This window comes from Lethenteron reissneri, chromosome 55 (genome assembly GCF_015708825.2).
Source record: "Lethenteron reissneri isolate LAM-NWPU_2019-01 chromosome 55, ASM1570882v1, whole genome shotgun sequence".
Classification (NCBI taxonomy): Eukaryota; Metazoa; Chordata; class Hyperoartia; order Petromyzontiformes; family Petromyzontidae; genus Lethenteron; species Lethenteron reissneri.
This window is the reverse complement of record NC_083833.1, coordinates 1,748,694-1,767,151: the sequence shown is the minus strand read 5'-3', so window position 1 is coordinate 1,767,151 and position 18,458 is coordinate 1,748,694. Positions and strand designations below refer to the sequence as shown.

General features: G+C 53.3%; 1 protein-coding gene across 1 annotated transcript in view; it reads left to right on the top strand.

Annotated features, from left to right (window-relative positions):
• Window positions 1–18,458, top strand: part of LOC133356752 (collagen alpha-5(IV) chain-like) — a 130,337-nt gene that overhangs the window by 100,717 nt on the left and 11,162 nt on the right. The window contains exons 82-102 of the mRNA XM_061574409.1: window positions 1,984–2,043; window positions 2,633–2,677; window positions 2,809–2,844; window positions 3,115–3,150; window positions 4,319–4,378; window positions 4,981–5,106; window positions 5,821–5,892; window positions 6,485–6,520; window positions 7,021–7,080; window positions 7,287–7,331; window positions 7,459–7,494; window positions 7,934–7,969; window positions 9,111–9,164; window positions 9,503–9,574; window positions 10,156–10,227; window positions 10,707–10,742; window positions 10,946–11,026; window positions 11,727–11,780; window positions 12,000–12,053; window positions 13,298–13,360; window positions 14,277–14,339. Of these exons, the coding sequence (XP_061430393.1) occupies window positions 1,984–2,043; window positions 2,633–2,677; window positions 2,809–2,844; window positions 3,115–3,150; window positions 4,319–4,378; window positions 4,981–5,106; window positions 5,821–5,892; window positions 6,485–6,520; window positions 7,021–7,080; window positions 7,287–7,331; window positions 7,459–7,494; window positions 7,934–7,969; window positions 9,111–9,164; window positions 9,503–9,574; window positions 10,156–10,227; window positions 10,707–10,742; window positions 10,946–11,026; window positions 11,727–11,780; window positions 12,000–12,053; window positions 13,298–13,360; window positions 14,277–14,339 (1,197 nt within the window). The remainder of the gene's footprint in view (window positions 1–1,983; window positions 2,044–2,632; window positions 2,678–2,808; window positions 2,845–3,114; window positions 3,151–4,318; window positions 4,379–4,980; window positions 5,107–5,820; window positions 5,893–6,484; window positions 6,521–7,020; window positions 7,081–7,286; window positions 7,332–7,458; window positions 7,495–7,933; window positions 7,970–9,110; window positions 9,165–9,502; window positions 9,575–10,155; window positions 10,228–10,706; window positions 10,743–10,945; window positions 11,027–11,726; window positions 11,781–11,999; window positions 12,054–13,297; window positions 13,361–14,276; window positions 14,340–18,458) is intronic.

Here is an 18,458-nt window from a genome sequence, read left to right as displayed (position 1 = left end):
TACAACTTCGCATTTCACATCACACACGTTCGCTTGTGAATTTCATATTTCGTTAATCGCAGTCATCGTGAGTCTACGATTCAACCCCATTCGGAAATCACTCCGCTTTAGTCCAGTTTACGCCAGGGGTGTGGTGCTTGTCACAGGTTGTGCCACCTGATATGACGTGGCTCGGATACACGCAGGGACATTGACAAAGCAAATGGAAAAAACCCCCAACAATCAACGGTGAAAAAGTGCGCAAAGAAGCATGGAGACGGATGCCTACTTGAAATGGCACCAAGTGACGGGAAGAGGAGCCACATTTGACGATGGAACGTGCGCAAGTTTAGAGACATCGTATTGGCCGTTCGTAAAAGTGTGAGTTCAAAGTTCAATTATTAGGTATAGCCCTGTGAGCCAATCGGCTCTTGAATCGGGTGCAACCGCAACAAACAAAAAACAAAAACATGAACAAGAAAACATCTTAAAGTGAATATGTGACTGAGTGCAAACAGAAAATCCAAGAAAAGACAGCAAAATATTGCAGAAAAAATCACCGTACACCAACGCTGTGTGCAAATATCCCAGTGGGATGCAAGTCAAACAACAACAACAACCACAAGACAACTTAGATTAAGGCCATCAGTCTAACTCTCTACTACAACAAACAAACATGGCCAAAGCAAAAAACTTTTCGAAAATCACCAAAATAAAGCCATAAAAGTAATGAAACAGTGGTCATAGGAGCTGTGACCGAATTTTCGCAATAAACGACATAAACAACATGTACTACCAAACTCATGCAGCCATAGCTGGCTGCATGAGTCACTCCACAACAGCAGCAGGAGCATTAGTCGGAGTGTGAGTGGGCTTGGGTCGGGCACTTCACCTGAAGGGTTGATGGCCGGTGGTCGAGACGAACGACGGAGGGAGCAGCCGGCGAGGGACACGGCCCCAAGAGATGGAACGACGACACCAGCTTGTGGCCAGGAGCTGGATGGATTGCTGCGTCTCGATTGAAAACTCACTTTGTGTTTTTGGATGGCCATCGAACAAAAGACAGTCAGCGCATCGCTCGTTCTTTCAGATGCGCTACTGCGGTCGTCTGGAATGCTCTTTCTGTCGATATTAGGAAGTCACTGGAGCTATGCACTTTTAAATGTAGATTGAAAACGGATTTCTTTAGAACTGCTTTTTGCGTGTAGTTTGCTGTCCTTCCCCCACACCTCCTATTAGTACGATTGGCTACATACGATGCGAAAGACCTTCAACACACGGCACATATACATGACACAACGAGAGATGGCGACAGCTCAGAGAGTCCTTCATCCAGCAGGGTACAGATCATGACTGATTTTTAAAAAGACGGTGCTCATCTCTACCGGTGGCCCTGAACCAGTGGTTGTAAATTCCATGTTCCTGTGGCAGAGACCATTCATCTGTAGTACAACCCTCGTTAGCATCGCTCCAAAGTGTCACTCTGACCCCGGCGGGATGGTGATGGGCTAAGGCACAGGTCTAACTGTCATAATGATGCAATGTTGTGCGAGAATGTGGTGACTTAATGTGTCGTGCAATAATAATGTCAATTATAAATGACAGCCTCGTTGAGTTTCTCACTCTTTCAGGTAAGGGACCGTATTGGGATGTTTGGGTAATTCCATTCTAAGGATATGAGAAACTGGAGTAGCTGGAGAAACCTACACATATCGAGGAGGATAACACTCAAAGGTCCACGGAGGTTTATAGACCCACTCGCTGTGAAGTCATCCAGCCTAGCAGGTTCATGGGTTCGTAAAATTTACTAGATCCCACTTTACGAGTGTCCAGATCATTCTGGATCAGAGACGCATGCCTGCACACCTGCTTCAGTTGCGATGTAGCTCAGTGTTGTGGTAGTGGGAATGTGTGGTGCGTGACGTGTGGTGACATAGTGTGCAGTGTGTGATGTACAAGGCTACGTGCGGTGATGTAGTGTGCAATGTTTGTTTTCTTGTTCAGGGAGAGCCGGCTGAGATTGAAGGAGGTGGCACGGGCATCAAGGGGGTGCCAGGGGACAAGGTGAGTCATCGGGGAGTCTTCCTGCCGCAGCAGCATTCTGGGCACGAGCAGAGTCTGGCGAACTTGGCGTTCTCTGCGGAACGTGTTCGCCGCGGTCGATCGGCAGGTTCGCGTACGGTGGGGCAAAGTGTGGCGTCATCTGGTCCAACACCATGTGAGACTGGGCTCTAAGAAAATCTGTCTCGGGTGTGGACCAATCAATTTCAAGGACAGTGCATACATTATCAGAGTTGTGTTTTTTGTTTGCATTCCGGCCGCAGGTATTGTGGTCAATGCAAACATGACTCCTTGTATAAAAAGGTGTCAGTTTTGTTGCCAGATAAAAGGGTAAAAAACAAATATCAATTGTGGATGCTACCACTTGTTAGGTGACATTTGGCCGGCATGGGCAAAGTAGGCTCACATAATCCTCTGGGCGAGCTTGATACCCCCGGTGGAATAGGCTCTTCTGCGAGCTGTGGTGTGAGTGTGAAATGCCGTGGGTTTCCGCTTTATCTGCTAAGCACTCCCGCGATGATTATTCTGATTGTTGCGGCATGGTTTTATTTTTCTAACTTTTCTCCTCCCTCCTCCCTCCTCCTCTCGACAGGGGGAGAGAGGCAGCCGGGGCCCTCCGGGGAAGAAAGGCGAGGAGGTTTGTTCTGAGAATTTGAGGTTTTCTGGATTTCTGGTGCCGTTTTCGTTCGCCCCACTCTCACGTGTATTTGTTGGCACGAGACGCCGCACGCATTCTGATCTTTGTCGTCATCCTCGTCTGTGTCACAGGGCGAGTTTGGAAAACCCGGGCTTACGGGGCCGGTGGTAAGTGCGATATAAATCATTGAGGGTCATTGCCCGACACATTCGTCTGTTACATATCTTTATTACGGAAGGCAGTTTTAATGATGATGATGATGATGTTAGCGTGTGCGTGTTTTTATTTTCTAACGTACATTTTGTTACTATTCTTCTTGTGGTCACTAATTATTGGTTCACGAACTGTGTTTCTGAACCTTTTCAAACTTTGCCTGGAAATACCAACCTCCAGCCTGCGACGATTAAAGATCCCCTGAATATTTTGTCTCTTTCCAGGGCCCCAAAGGAAGCCACGGGGAGAGGGGACAGAGGGTACGTTCACCCACACACAACCACCCCCCTTGCGTTGACTGCTCAACTAACTCCCGAGGCCTACCTTAATCAAAGGCCTCAGCGGCCATCTAGGAAACTCACGGTGCCATCATTAAAGCCGCCCGCAAAGTAAAAATCTAAATTGTGGCAAGAGAGGGGAGAGTTGCAACGGGCCGGACACTTGCGCAAGGGTGGAGGAGAGAGGAGCACGTCAACAAGAGATAGGCACCGTGGGGTGTGGCCACGCCAGAGGTGTGTGACCCCGGGAGGAAGACCTCAATCCGGAAGATGAAGTCGCCCAGGAGATCGAAACGATGCGGCCCTGAGAAGGACGTGTCAGCCACGCATGCAGACGGTGGCACAGCGGAATGAGCACACCTTGGAGGGCAGGAATTGACTCCGCACCCGCGAGATCTTACACAAGGGTGGAAGTGACGCGGCATTGTGGCGGGGGCCGGCGGAGTTGGTCGCGATGACCTTGTTGTTGGTCGCGATGACCTTGGGCGCGACGTCGCAGTCCGCTTTGCGCCGAGCCTGACCGTCTGGGCGCAGGTCCAAGCGGCGAGCAACAATCAGCACTCTTGATGGGATAATTAATCGATACAAGTTTGTTGATTTTTGATTCGGGGGGGAGGGGGGGGAAAAGACGACAGGAGGGAGTTACAAAGTGGAAGGGTGCGAGGTAAGAAGCGCTGGAGTGTTGCGACCTGCAGTGTGGTTGAGCCGTGGTGCTGTTGAGTCTAAACAATTCAGCCTGCATGACCCAAGTCCTCAACAAGGGGTGGAGGCAAGGCTTCATTTCAGCTGGAGATTTTATGGGACTGAGCTCCGGAATATATTCAGGCACTGCGTATATGTCCCTCCAAATGTTGTCACATTTTGCTTGTCGTACAAAATTGTCAAATCGTGCTCACCTTTGATATTGCGGTCCTGCTCATGAACCAAATCAAGTTGGTGCATTTGCCCACGTGACGTGACAACTCGAATTGATTGGTGCCGTCGGGTCGTGGACGGTTACGATCAACAACAACAACAAATAATTGACATTACACCGACGTGACGATGTCACCCAAAAAAAGACACCAGTTATCGATTGCAATACGGGCGGGTTGGGAGCCCGCGTATGGAATGCAACCCGACTCTTTCGCATTCTTTTTTTTTTAAACAGGGCGACGCAACCGTGGGGAAACCTGGGCCGGATGGCCTCCCTGGCCCTGCTGGCTTTAAGGTGAGGTTCACAACAGGGCCCTCAAATTCACGAGACGGGCACGTGTTTGCCCCGGGGATAAGCCTCGACGGATAATGATAATCATTCTAGGCACGTTTGCAGGAGCGATTGACTGAGTGAGTGATGTTTGGTGAGTGAGTGACTGAGTTAACGGGTGGTTGGTGTGATGGTTGGTGAGTGAGTGAGTTCGTGTGGTGAAATGAGTCAACGTGTGAGTGAGTGAAGTAGGCGAATTCGGCGATGGGCAGACAAGTGAATGAGTGAGTGCAGGAATGAGCAAATGAGTAAGCGTGAGAGCTCGCAAGTAAAGCAAGTGAATAATGAGAAAATGTGAGAGTGAATGAGTGAATTGGCCAAGTGAATGGAGGCGGTGAGTGACCATATGAATGAGGAAGTGAGTGAGTAAAGTGGTGAGTGATCTAGCAAGTGAGTGAAGCGGTGAGTGAGTCATGAAGTGATTTAGTGAAGTGGTGAGTGAAGCTAGCAAGCGAGTAAGTGAATGAAGACATTGAGCAGGCGAGTGAGTAAATTAGCGAGTGAGTGCGCAGGCGAGCCGTGCGTTTGTCGCTCTGTGTGCCGCCCCACCGTGACCCCTCGGACAGGGCGGCGCTGGCCTGCCGGGCCCCACCGGCGAGGAGGGGCAGCCGGGCAAGCCGGGCCCCGTGGGGACACCGGGATCGCGAGGTTTCGGCGGAAACCCAGGACCCCGGGGAACCCCGGGCGAGCGGGTGAGGCCCTCTCGGTGACGATGAATCTGAGTTGGTGTGGCGATGGTTGGTGTGGCGATGGTTGGTGTGGCGATGGTTGGTGTGGCGATGGTTGGTGTGGCGATGGTTGGTGTGCGACTGTCATTGATGACCGGGCTGAGACCGTCAGCTCATTACGCTTGGGAACCCGGCTCGATCCGACCGTGTCCGTCCAGTGCTCGCCGAGCTGCATTGGCTGCCGGTTGCCAAACGAACACGTTACAAGGTCGCACTAATTACGCACAAAGTGCTTGCCACAAATGAACCATCATACCTTGCTGTTCTCGTCAGGGAGCATAAACCATGACGCGATCTCTGGTCGTTCTCGCCCCGCTTTTAGATGCGCTTCCGCGGCCGTGTGGAACGCTCTTCCTTCCAATATTAGGATGCCACTGCAGCTACGCACTTTTAAATCATCTCGATTGAAAACTCATTTCTTTAGAACTGCTTTTTGGGTTTAGTTTGTTGTCCTACCCCCGCACAGTTGGCTACATACGGTGCGAAAGAAGTTCAACATACATACATACTATCCAGGATCTCGTCTGTGCCAAGATCCTGGATCCGACCACTGAGCCACCCTGTGATGGTTTTGCCATGCCAGCCATCATCGGTACACACTCACAGCACTTGGCCCAACAACCTGAAAAGACTATATGAGGGATCTTTGTCTTTGTGTGTGTGTGTGACGTTCTTTAGGGTGAGCCAGGACCCCAGGGTAAGAATGGAAGCCCGGGGCAGGCCGGAGTGCGAGGGCAGTCGGGGCGTCCGGTGAGCACCTGCTTTCATTTCAAGAGACTCTGTTTGACGAGGCAACACATCTCGTCAAAAACGTAACAAAATCAATCAGCGGACACATAGACGCCATTTTTCTTACGTTTGGTCTCTCCACGGAGAAAATAAATAATATATCTTTCCGACGTCCAATTGGCCCGCACGGCCTTCTGGGAGTGCGTCTCTGCAACAGCGGCGGTTTAACACGAGCAAAATTCAGGACCGGATTGGAAATTCAGTGGCTCATCATCGGCTTGCTTGAATCAATGCTGGCAAACGGCCCGATGTTTGTAGGCAAGGACACTCTCTGTCCGTCGTGGATCCAAGTTCATCTCACACATCGGGCGCATTACCGCTGATTTTGTCACACAGGCAATCATTGCTATCCGCTCTGTTAACAATGATATTTTTCACAATTACTATCCAAATCCCTACCCCCTACCAAAGTTTTCACACTCTTATTATATTATTGTTATTATATAAAATGATTTACGCTGCATGCTCATCATTATTAGTAGTAATTTGTCTTGTCATTTTAAACGTTAAGGTGAGGTTTATCTTTCTCGTGTGTTTTTTTGTCTTCTGACAGGGCTCAAGGGGAGGCCCTGGGGAGAGAGGTGTCAAGGCAAGTCCCCAGCACGATACTGAAACCATCCAATCAGCTGGGCATGACAGGCCTCTCCAGTCGCGTTCGGGACTTCGTTAGACCCGTGTAGGCTGATGGGATTGTGTGTGTGCGTGCATGTGTGCCTGTGTGCGTGCATTGCACGTGTGTGCGTGTGTGTGACTGGTGCAGTAGTGTAGCGGTTAGCGAGCTACGCTACAAACCTGGCGACACGCGTTCGATTCTAGCTCACGGCCACCACCAGTGACGTTTATCTGAACCTGTCCTGGGCCTTCCCTAGGTCGACTCAGCCTTAAATGAGTACCTGGTGTGGTGTGTAAGACATCGCCATTGGGGAGACAAAGGCGGCCGGGCGTGGTGCTGGCCACCCACCCTCTCGTGTGCCGTGGCGGCCTTCGTAGTTGCTCGCTAACAGCACTTGCCCCAACAGTCTGTTAAGGCTATATACCGGGATCTTTGTCTTTGTCCTGTTGCTCAATGTGTGCGCGTCATCATCGCAGGGCGAGAGTGGAGCAGGTCCCCTGGGACCTCCGGGTGACACGGGTCTGAGCGGAGCTCGGGTAATTCATTATTTAAATCCTGTTATTTTCCTAATTCTGAGCCGAATAACATTCACTTCATTCCAATTAGTACGCACAACATTTCCTAAAGTTTACCTCATTCTGCCCACGCTAATGATGAACTTCACATATCCCGTGAAATCAAAAGAGTGTGAGAGGAAACTTATTTTTTAACCTGTTCAACTCCCCTCGTTTTCTTTTCCCAGGGTGCACCAGGAACGCCCGGGCTGCCTGGGCCAGCGGGAGAGCCGGTGAGTTTCAGCGACGACGTCCGCCGGCTGATCCTTGCTCATACCCTCAACATTTAGTTTCTAGTCGTTGTCATTCCCCCGGGCGTGTGAGCTCGATGAGAGGGCTGTGCTCTTGTGTCGCGTGCAGGGCCTGTCTGGAAGCAAGGGTTACCGGGGAGAGAAGGTGGGTTTCTCATCATCATCATCATCACCACCTCGATCATCACCATCATCATTGTTCTCCTCGTCCCGCATTGAAGACAATCGGAATTCCCGAAGCAACTTCCCGCGCTGCTGTCCGGCTCTCCGGCGTGTGGTCGGGTCGTTTCGTTTTCTCTGCGACTGCTCCTTTGACGTCGTCAAAATTTTTCGATTTAAAGCTTTCGTGACTGCAGAGATTCATCTTCTTGGTTCTTTCGGTAAAGTCACATAGAAGGGAAGTAATAAAATAATAAAAATAAAACATGAAGACCAGGTCTGTCGGGGAGACAGATCTGGTCTTCACCTGAGGACGGCTGCTTGCGTTGTGGCCGAAACGTCATGATAATTATTTTATTATGTTTTATTTTTATAATTGTATTACTTCCCTGGTCGTCAAACATTTCTGTTCCCTCTCCTGGCAGGGCAACTCTGGGAGTCCTGGACCCAAGGGTGACGACGTGAGTCCCTCCTGCACCTCCTCGTTACCACGTCATCTCCGGGTCGTTATCCCGTAGCCACGTCTCTCCGCGCACCCTCTCGATGTTTGCTCGTGCGCGGTGAGCTGGCCACTTACGTGCCGCTCTTCAGTGAGAGGGCGGAAGAAGATGGAGAAGTGTGGCGAGTGAGCGAGTGAGAGGGTGGGTGAGTGAGAGGGTGGGTGAGTGAGAGGGTGGGTGGGTGAGTGAGAGGGTGGGTGGGTGAGTGAGAGGGTGGGTGGGTGAGTGAAAGGGTGAGTGAGTGAGAGGGTGAATGAGTGAGTGAGAGGGTGGGTGGGTGAGTGAGAGGGTGGGTGGGTGAGAGGGTGAGTGAGAGGGTGGGTGGGTGAGTGAGAGGGTGGGTGGGTGGGTGAGTGAGAGGGTGGGTGGGTGAGTGAGAGGGTGGGTGGGTGAGTGAGAGGGTGGGTGAGAGGGTGGGTGGGTGCTTGGGTGAGTGTTGAACTGCAGTGTGCTGATAGAACACAGTGTGATGGCATGGTCTGGTCGGCCCAGTGCACACCATGGGTGGAGGAATCGCTGAGTTAAGTTAACTGGTGCTTATTAATTCCAGTTACATACATCCAATTGGATAAATTGCATATCTAACTTAATTCGCTGTCTTCCACAGCACTTGTTATACCTATTATTGTCCAAGTCAAAACATCATTTTAAGTCTGTTGTTTTCAAAATTTAAATTGAGTAGTCACAATTTACGCTAATTATGGAGGATTCTGGATATAAATTGAAACTATGCAAACGAGATGGCGGTGGGGGTGGATTGATACCCACAGCGAAGAAAGCGCGCACCCCACGGGACAATGCCACGTTGATGGAAGTCGGTGTTAGTCTGGGTTGTGCACAACGCAAAGTAATCCTGCCTGCCTCCCTCCCTCCCTGCCTTCCCATCCCTCCCCCCAACCCCCTCCCTTCACCCCCCCCCACTCTCCCTCCCTGCCTCCCTCCCTGCCATCTCATCCCCCCACCCCCTCTCTTCACCCCTCCCCCCCACTCTCCCTCCCTCCCTGCCTCCCTGCCTCCCTCCCTCCCTGCCATCCCATCCCTCCCCCCACCCCCTCCCTTCACCCCCCCCCACTCCCCCCCCCCCCCGTCTCCGTGTGGACAGGGAGACGGCGTTGGGGTTGGGCCGCCCGGCAGGAGAGGAGCCAAGGGGGACAGGGTCAGCGCCCCCCCCCCACCCCCCCAACTCACCTCACTCACCTCTTTCACTCCCCGCCTGCTCACCTCGTTTCACCTTCACCATTTACCCACCTATCTCACTCGCCTACAATGTTCGCTCATCCATTCGCTCCACTCGGGCTCATTCACTGGACACATCCGTTCAGCTAATTCACTCGGCTCATTCATTGGCTACTCATCTCATTCACTGGATGCATTCGTTCAGCTCATTCGCTCGGCTCATTCATTGTCTACTCATCTCATTCACTGGATGCATTCGTTCAGCTCATTCACTCACCCCAGTCGTTGTCCCCTCGGTTCTGCCTCTAAATGCCGCAGGGCGACCACGGCCCCGAAGGTCTGGACGGGAAGAAGGGAGAGAAGGGCGAGCATGGAGCCATGGCACCGCAGGTGGGTGGGTCGTCGTCCTCTACTTACAAACGAGTTGGGTTCCAGAGGTCTTCTTCTTGGTTCTCGGTAAAGTCACGTAGAAGGGAAGTAATAAAATAATAATAAAAATAAAACATAATAAAATCATTCTCACGACGTTTCGGCTGCTTGTGTTGTGGCCGAAACGTCGTGAGAATTATTTTATTATGTTTTATTTTTATTATTTTATTACTTCCCTTCTACGTGACTTTACCGAAAGAACCAAGAAGATGAATCCCTGCAGTCACGAAAGCTTTAAATTGAAAAATTCCAGAGGTCTGTTCGTAAGTCCGAGTTTACTGCTGTCGATTCCACACGTGTTGTACGGCATGGCTTTAAAGTTGTATCATCTCCTGTAGTTGTAGATGCCACTGGGTTCTTCATTTTTCTGCAGATCTAGATGCCACCACCGCCATTTATTGCGACTGTTCGGACAGGTTTGTTCGTATCTATGAAAGTTTGTGAGTCGAACGTTCGTAAGTAGAGGAGTCCCTGTATAAAAAAAAATTACGTTTGTAGTTGTAAATGCTCAATAGCCGAACTGACGTGAACTTTGCCCACAGGGAAGCAAGGGGCAGGATGGAGACAAGGGAGCACGAGGAATCCCCGGCCTCGCGGGGGTTGGCGGTCCCAAGGTAAACGCCACCTCAAGGACTCGCTTCCGCAGGGCAGCCGGCACTGCTCGGCCTGAGGTGGCCTCACTCGCACCGTCCCAGGGTTGACGGACGACTTGAGGCGGTTTAAGGAGCGGGCCTTTCCGTGGCTTTCCGGGCTTTTGCTCCATTCGTGATGCGGGTCAGGGCAGGCCTTTCTCAGAAATACTTCCGTGTGAGACTGCACCTCAAGTTAGCACGGTTGGCCATGTACGATGCGAATGCTTGTGAGTAATAGACCAAAACTGCATTGTTTGCAAAGGTGCGTGTTACTTTAAATGTACCTGCCGTCCATAACATTTTTTATCGGCCTGTACCGCGGTGACCTGTTTCCACTCGGTCTAGAGAGGTGACATTGACCCAGAGAATTCAGGCGACTGCCTGAAATGACATTGATGCTAATCCGGGTTATTTTGGAAGGAGGATCGACTGCTCACATCCTTCTTCTTGATTTTCGACAGGGTGAACCAGGAGAGCTGGGAATGCCGGGCACTGCTGTGAGTTTTCATATTCACAGTCACGATGTCACCCACCTCGCGCACCGCACGCACCACACGCACCACGTGCACCACACACTCCGTACGTACCACACATCCCTGGGGAAACGTGATGACATTTTTTTGAGAAAAAAAATCACTCTCCGTTGATGCACGTCACCTCCCCTCCTGTGTGCCCTGCTTCCCTCCACTTCGCTCCCCAGGGAACCCCAGGCCTCCGAGGACGAAGCGGATTTAAGGGCATGAAGGGGGAGCGTGGAATGTACAGTGAAAAGGGTGAAAATGTGAGTGGCAAAACGCAAATTCGCACACGAAGACAAAACGCCGCTCGGCACTCCGGCGTGCGTCGTCCGCAAGAAAGCGCGTGTAGTGAAACGTCGCACCTCGTGCCGAGCAACTTGGCAGGATGTGGCGTGGATGCCGTGCAGTACGATTTGTATATTTATTTTATGCACGCAACGGGAAACGTCAAACACGGCACTGCACGGACGCACGACGTGAAACTCACGCCGCCTCGCTCGTGACACCGCGTGGACTGGAGGCGTGGACCTGCGATCTCATTCTGCCGCGTGGCCTTGTCCATACGTACGTGACATACCTACGTCACTCACCCGGTAGGGGGTTGGGTGTTTCTGTGTGTGTCGGTGCGTGTGTGTCTGTCTTAATTGTTGAATGTTGCACGTGCGTACGTTGAACTTCTTTCGCGCCGTCACGTAGCCAACCGCGATAATCGGCGGCGTGGAGGGGGGCGATGGGGAAGGACAACAAACTAAACGCAAAAAAGCAGTTGTAGAAAAATTAGTTTTTTAAATTAAATGGGCCTCGATGACGTTGCCCGTGTTCGTGGGGGCTGGGGTTGTGACCAGTGATCCGCTTGCTGTCATCGTCACACGTGGTGATTTTGTACTCGAGTAATAATCTTGCTGCGGCATACGTTCGGGTCGCCGGCAACGGGAGCTGACCATCTGCGATCTTTGCCGGCAGGGCGACGTGGGCATGAAAGGGCGGTGCGGCGAGGATGGAGCGAAGGGAGCCAAGGTTTGTAGCCGCCTCACTGTCGTGACTGGCACCGGCACCGCACCTCACCGCACAGCCACTGCCGGGCGCACGCTCTCTCCACGGAGGAGCTTCCGGCGAGGTCCGTTAAACCGGCCGTGTCCCCCCCACCCACCCCCCGGTCCCCCCCCACCCCACCCACCCCACCCGGTCCCACCCCACTCACCCCCCTGCCCCCCCACCATCTCGTTCTGCGTGCAGGGAGACCCTGGACTTCCCGGAGGCCGCGGATCGCCGGGGGAGAGAGGAGAGAGGGTGAGGCTTTGGTACTCGCAGGCCAGAGGTGGCCGGTTCGATTTGATCTCCCGGCGCGGCGGTGGAAACAGCGGCGCGAGTCTTTTCCAATCCGCCCCACGTCGCCCCGCGCCCCTGTCCACCCAGCAGTGGTGTAAATTGATTCTCCATGATTAGTCTATTTGTAGGTTGCGCGTGGTGAAGAGGAAGCCAAAATTACTCTCGAGGCTGTAGAGATCCTCTCCAGGGCTCCGTCTAATGGAGCTCTTCTGCCAGGAGTAGCATAGGCAGGCAATTGCCCGGCTGCACCTTCCCATGCGTTCGCAGTTGTTACACACAGAGCGCTTGCCAAAGACAAACCGCAGTACCTTGCTGGTCTCGTCAAGGAGGATAAACCGTCACGCGAACTTCGGTCATCCTCGCGGCAGCAGTTTTAGGCTGGCCCTCGAACAAAGATGGCCACTGCATCGAGCACTTTCAGATGCGCTTCTGCGGCCGTCTGGAACGCTCTTTTTGCTCATATTAGGAAGCCACTGGAGCTTATGCGCATTTAAATCTAGATTGAAAACGAATTTCTTAGATCTGCTTTTTGTTTTGAGTTTGTTGTGCTTCCTCCCGCACCTCCGATGAGCACGGCTGGATACGTACGGCACGAAAGAAGTTCAACACACACGGGTTAAATTTGCTCTTCATGAAAAATAACGGGGGGTTCCGTTGACAGAGCGGATTGTGCCGGGTGGGTGCCCCCCTCGGTGTTTCGGGGGGTACACGGCGTGCATTCTAAATACCAGCTTCGTCGTCTTATCGCGCCTCTTGCCACCAGCCTTGCCGTGCATCCCCCCAGCAGCCGTGGCCACGAGCGATTGCCGTCGCTGCCGGTTAAGCCGCGTGCCAACGGGCATTTCACGGTCTCACGCACGCACGCATGCATGCCGCGTGGAGTCTGACAAATCGTCGTAACGGCCAGATAAACGAACCGTCGCATCAACAGAAGACAATTAAACTGCCAGGCCGATTACGGTGAGTCACCGAAACCCCTCACCCACCCGTACGGCCGAGCCGTGCCGAGCCAAGCCCCTTGCGGCCCAGGAAACATCAACACTGGGGAGACAAAGGCGGCCGGGCGTGGTGCTGGCCGCACTACCCCCTCGGGTGTCGTGACAGCTTGTGATAGGTGCTCACGAACTGCACTTGCCCCAACAGTCAGTATGTGAGAGGCTATATGGGGGATCTTTATGGTTGTGTGTGTGTGTGTGTTTTGGCAGGGTGAGCGAGGCATGCTGGGTACTCCGGGAACACCCGGGCAACAAGGGGCATCAGGACCAAAGGTGAGAGGTCAAGAGGTTCATAGATTGAAGTTGATTTATTTTATTAACACAACTCTGTCAAAACGCTCACCGCATCAACAACAGCTGGAAAGATTAACACAGTTCGAAGCCTGTTCAGATTCAATTGTGCTGGGTTACTCCTATCTGCTGTATGGTTCTGAAACGCGGTTTGCACTGAATGAAAATATTTATAAACAACAAGATGTGATTAACAGCATCGGAGCCTATTGGCTGAATAAGCCAAATAATCAGTTTCTTCGAGTACGTATGTATGTTGAAATTCTTGCACACCGTACGTAGCCAACCATCCTACTCGGATGTGCAAACCATGTTTTGATAAATAGCGTATCGTAAGCTTTCAAGCAACTCCTCATTCATTGCAAATGATTAAGCGGCCTAGAAGGACTTTTCTGGACAAACATACACACACGTACGTGTAAACAGCATTCAGCATAGCCACCTATACAGGGTGGGCCATAAGTAACTGTCTAATTTAAAATAGTCGGATTTTGTGTTAAATAAATAAAAAATGTTGTAACAATTATAAAGTATAAGCCTAGGAGTTTATGACGAACCGGCATACACGTCAGCAGCCTTGCACGAATAGTTTAAATATATTTCAGAAACAATCGTTCAAATATTTCAACACGGGAGGAAATGTTGCAGATATTTTAAGACCCCAACGGCTCCAACTCCGCACCGTATTCGGGCGTTATTGTAGCATAGCACCTCCGATTAGCACGGTTGGCTATGTACAGTGCGAAAGAAGTTAAACATACAAACGTTATTGTTGTTGTTGACAAGATTTTATTTTACTTTATTGACACCGGGCTCAAGTTTCGGTGGTGCGTCTCGCGCTGTCCGGAGCCGCGGGTCGCGCGTGCCGCTCGTCAATTTCCATTTTGTTCATCGGCAGGGAGAGGCGGGCGCCGCGGGAGTGGACGGGAGGAAGGGATCCTTCGGAGACAAGGGGCTGCAGGTGAGAGCTACCTCTCGCACGTCCGCGTGAGCCCCCTCCAACCCTGCCCCCCCCCCCAGATCTCTTTTTCGGTCACCCGCTCAGACGACGGACGCTGCCACGTGGCGGCGGCGACATCGCCGTCGCGGTTCGCTGGGCTTGCAAATCCAGGATTCTGGCCGGTTCAATTTGGACTCGCCGCCACGGCAGTTCAAACGCAGTGGCAGCAGGTTTTGTCTGAAAATCACCCGCGTTGAGTTTGGCTGCCCGTCGCGTTGGCAGAGGGGGTGGCACGGCCACGAATTGTGAGCGCTCGCGTAAGCCCGTCATTCACAAATAGAGTAGTCGTGCACCCGAAGGGCGACTTTTCTGGACAGATAATTGTGGCCATGGAGATCTGATTGCGACCGTGTCGAATGGCGTCACCAAAATTGCACGTGTAGAGGAGTAGTGGAGAGTGGTGGCGTCGTGTGCGCTGTCCGGTGCGGTGACCTCACGGGACGTGGGGTCGCACGCGCTGGGCAGTGCACGTGACATCACCCCTCCGAGGGTATATAAGGGAGACCCCGTAACGTAAGCGGGGTCACTATAGGAACGGGGGAAGTAAACAGGGTGAAGAGGGAACCAGGGATAGTGAGAGGGATCAAATAGGGAGTCTGGGGAGAAGCCGGTGGTAGCCGAAGAGGTGCTTCTCTCTCCGGTCGGTGGAGTCGGCAGACTCCACGATCCGACACGAGAGAGAGAGACCGGAGCTAGCCGGCAGGGACCCAGACTCAGAGTAGGACCCCTAGCCCCTGGGAGTTGTGCACCCTGTGTAGTATTGACCAAGAGTAATAAACCCTGGCGGAAGCCCCTAACCATACCTCCGTCTCCGAGTACGTCCGTCGGTAACCATCTCTACAACTGGTGTCAGAGTGTCTGCACTGCTGCTACAATGTTTACATCGGGAGCGGAGCGCAAGAACCCAGCGACGGGACGATCAGAGGATGAAGACGGCGGGGAGGAGGCTTCGGCAGTGACCCCGGAGTCCGGGGCTCCGGTGACAGGCCCCGAGAAGACGACGGGCGGGGGTGCCAGCTCGCCGCCACCACCGCTGGAGACGGGGAGCACCCCTGCAGACCTGCTGAGGCAGCTCCTGCAGGCGATCGCGCAGCTCTGCGCCCGTCTCGACATCGCGGAGGCGAAGTTGGGTCCTCCCGGTCCGCACTCGGGATGGGAGCAACTGTCAACTGCCGGGACGCCGCGAGAGGCGGCCGCCATCTTCGCCGCGACGCCCCAGCTGGTTATTTTGCCTGCGACGTCGCCAGCGGCGGCCATGTTGGTTGGGGCGCCTCAGGCGGCCGCCATTTTAACTGCGACGCTGCAGGTGGCGGCCATTGTTCATGCGACGCCGCACGTCGGCGCCATGGCTGCCATGGCAACTGCGACGCCGTTGTCCACCGTGGGGGCCGCCGCGACTTCGTGCCACACCGCGCGCGCGGGGTCTGCCAGCGGCGATGCCACAGCTCCGCACCATGCTGCGCCCGCCGGGGGAGCCCCAGGTACGTCCGGGGCTCCACACCTCGCCGCACCACGGGAGTTGCCGAGGGTGCCGCCGTGGTTCCGGCCATCGCCGCGCTGGCGGGGTACGCTGCGGGTGTCGCCGTGGCCCCGTGCATCGCTGCCGCGGCTCCTCACGATGCCGCGCCGCGGAAGTTGCCGCGGTTCCGAGCATCGCCGTGCCTGCGGGGTTTGGCGCGCCCGCCACCGCGGCTGCTATAGTTGCCGCGGCCGCGGGGTGGGCCGAGGGTCACGCCGGGGCACCGCACCTCGCTGTGCATGCGGGTTTTGCCGCCGGCGACGCCGCACCAGGCTGCTATTTTGCCTGCAGCGATCGCGGTGGGGGCCGCCGGCGACGACGCGGCCCCGCACCTCGCGGTGCCTGGGCGTTGCCATGCCGACGCCGCGGCTCTGCATCTTGCCGCGGCATGGGCAGCAGGAGCCGCCGCTCGGGCCGGCGCGCGCCTGGCAGGAGCTGCGTTGGGCTGCTGGGCTGCTGCGGCTCTCCCGGGGCCTGTCACTAGCTGGCACGGTGCCTGCCCTGGCGATTCGTGCCACATGGGGAGGCGTGCGCTCTGTTGATGGCCTGTGGAAACGCTGCCGTCGGCCTCCAGCCCTCATCGCTCAATTGTGTTATGTTGGCGTGTTTTGTCTAAGACTGCCCAATTGTCCGTTTTGGTGTGTTTTGTCTGGGCTGCTCAATTGTTCAATTGTTGTTTGTTGGTGTGTGTTGTCTGGGCCATCGGGATTCCGCCTTTGTATTGATGGCAGCGCGTGATGAGAGTTTCAAAGTTTTGAAATTTGATTGATTGTTGTCATGCTGCCTGGATGTTGTCGGTTGGTTGTGAATATGTTGGTTTGTGGTTCTGGGACTCCTCTACTTTTATATTGTTTACAGCCGAGTCGGCTGAATTTTTTTCACAGGGGGGGGTGATGTAGAGGAGTAGTGGAGAGTGGTGGCGTCGTGTGCGCTGTCCGGTGCGGTGACCTCACGGGACGTGGGGTCGCACGCGCTGGGCAGTGCACGTGACATCACCCCTCCGAGGGTATATAAGGGAGACCCCGTAACGTAAGCGGGGTCACTATAGGAACGGGGGAAGTAAACAGGGTGAAGAGGGAACCAGGGATAGTGAGAGGGATCAAATAGGGAGTCTGGGGAGAAGCCGGTGGTAGCCGAAGAGGTGCTTCTCTCTCCGGTCGGTGGAGTCGGCAGACTCCACGATCCGACACGAGAGAGAGAGACCGGAGCTAGCCGGCAGGGACCCAGACTCAGAGTAGGACCCCTAGCCCCTGGGAGTTGTGCACCCTGTGTAGTATTGACCAAGAGTAATAAACCCTGGCGGAAGCCCCTAACCATACCTCCGTCTCCGAGTACGTCCGTCGGTAACTTCTCTACACACGTATAACCAAGGCTTCATTTTAGTTGGTGCTGTTTGCGCATGAACTCCGGAAAAAAATATCCCGGACCCCCTCCTCTCCTCCTGCTGTCAGAGGGTAGGGATGGGGGGAGGGAGGATCACGATTTGGTGGGTGGGGGGGCAGTGCCTCTGGAGAGAATTCCATGAGGAACTAAGCCCTTTTGTCAAATTGAAATAGTCTGTAAACGCGTCATTACATGTTGTGTTACGTACGTAGCGATTGCCACCCGGGACACACGGCTAAATATAATCATCATTATAATAATGCACGCAGACAATGCTCAAGGCAGACTCGTCTGAAAAGGGTAAGCGTTGTGGTCATATTATTCGAGACAGCGGCCCTTGCACGCACGCTTCTGTCTGAGTTTGCCATCGCAATATGGAAAGTGTTCAAATCGGTTTAATCACGAGCACTGTTTTTAATTAAATAAACGTATAGAATAATGAAAATAAGTGACTGGTGTGCCGCTACGGACCACTAGAATGGCAGGCCATGAAGGTGGCGCTTTTAATAACTGAACTTTAAGTTGGACTCAGTCGTGTCAAAAAAAAAAGATCGGTGGCAATTAAAGGGTAATTAATTAATGACCATCCAGACACTGACAGTTGAATATTTCAACAGTCTCAACCTCACGATCCAAACTCCTCGATTAAGTCAATGAAAGAAGTCTTTTTTTTTAAACGTACAATTTCATCACATTATATTAAAAGCGTTATTTCCGTCCAGCCTCTCGCCATTTCCCCAACCTCGTGTGCGACCCAAACTTCATTAAGCGAATGAAATAACTCTCTCCGCTGTTTAACAAAGGGTAAGTGACACTTGCAGCAGCAGCAGCGGCCCCTTCTGCCATTTCCAGACACGGCTGTGTCCCACGTGCCCCCGCTCCCTCTCGTTAGTGGTGGGGGGAGTCGAGCTCCAGTCATTTCGTCCCATTAATCGCGTTGCGGGACACCGTGGCAAAGCGCGATAATTACGCCGAACGGACAGCCGCCGTAATTTCCCTGGCGTCTCCGATCCAAGACTGGTTTCTTTTTTGTAAGTTTCTTAACCTGCGTTGATGTGGGTGGTCGGCATTCGGGGAAGCGTCGTAGTTGAGAGCGGCTGTTTATTTTCATCCCGCCCCCGCAAACGTTGAATGGAACCCAACTGTTATGTTTCTGGCCCCCCGCGGACCTCGAATTC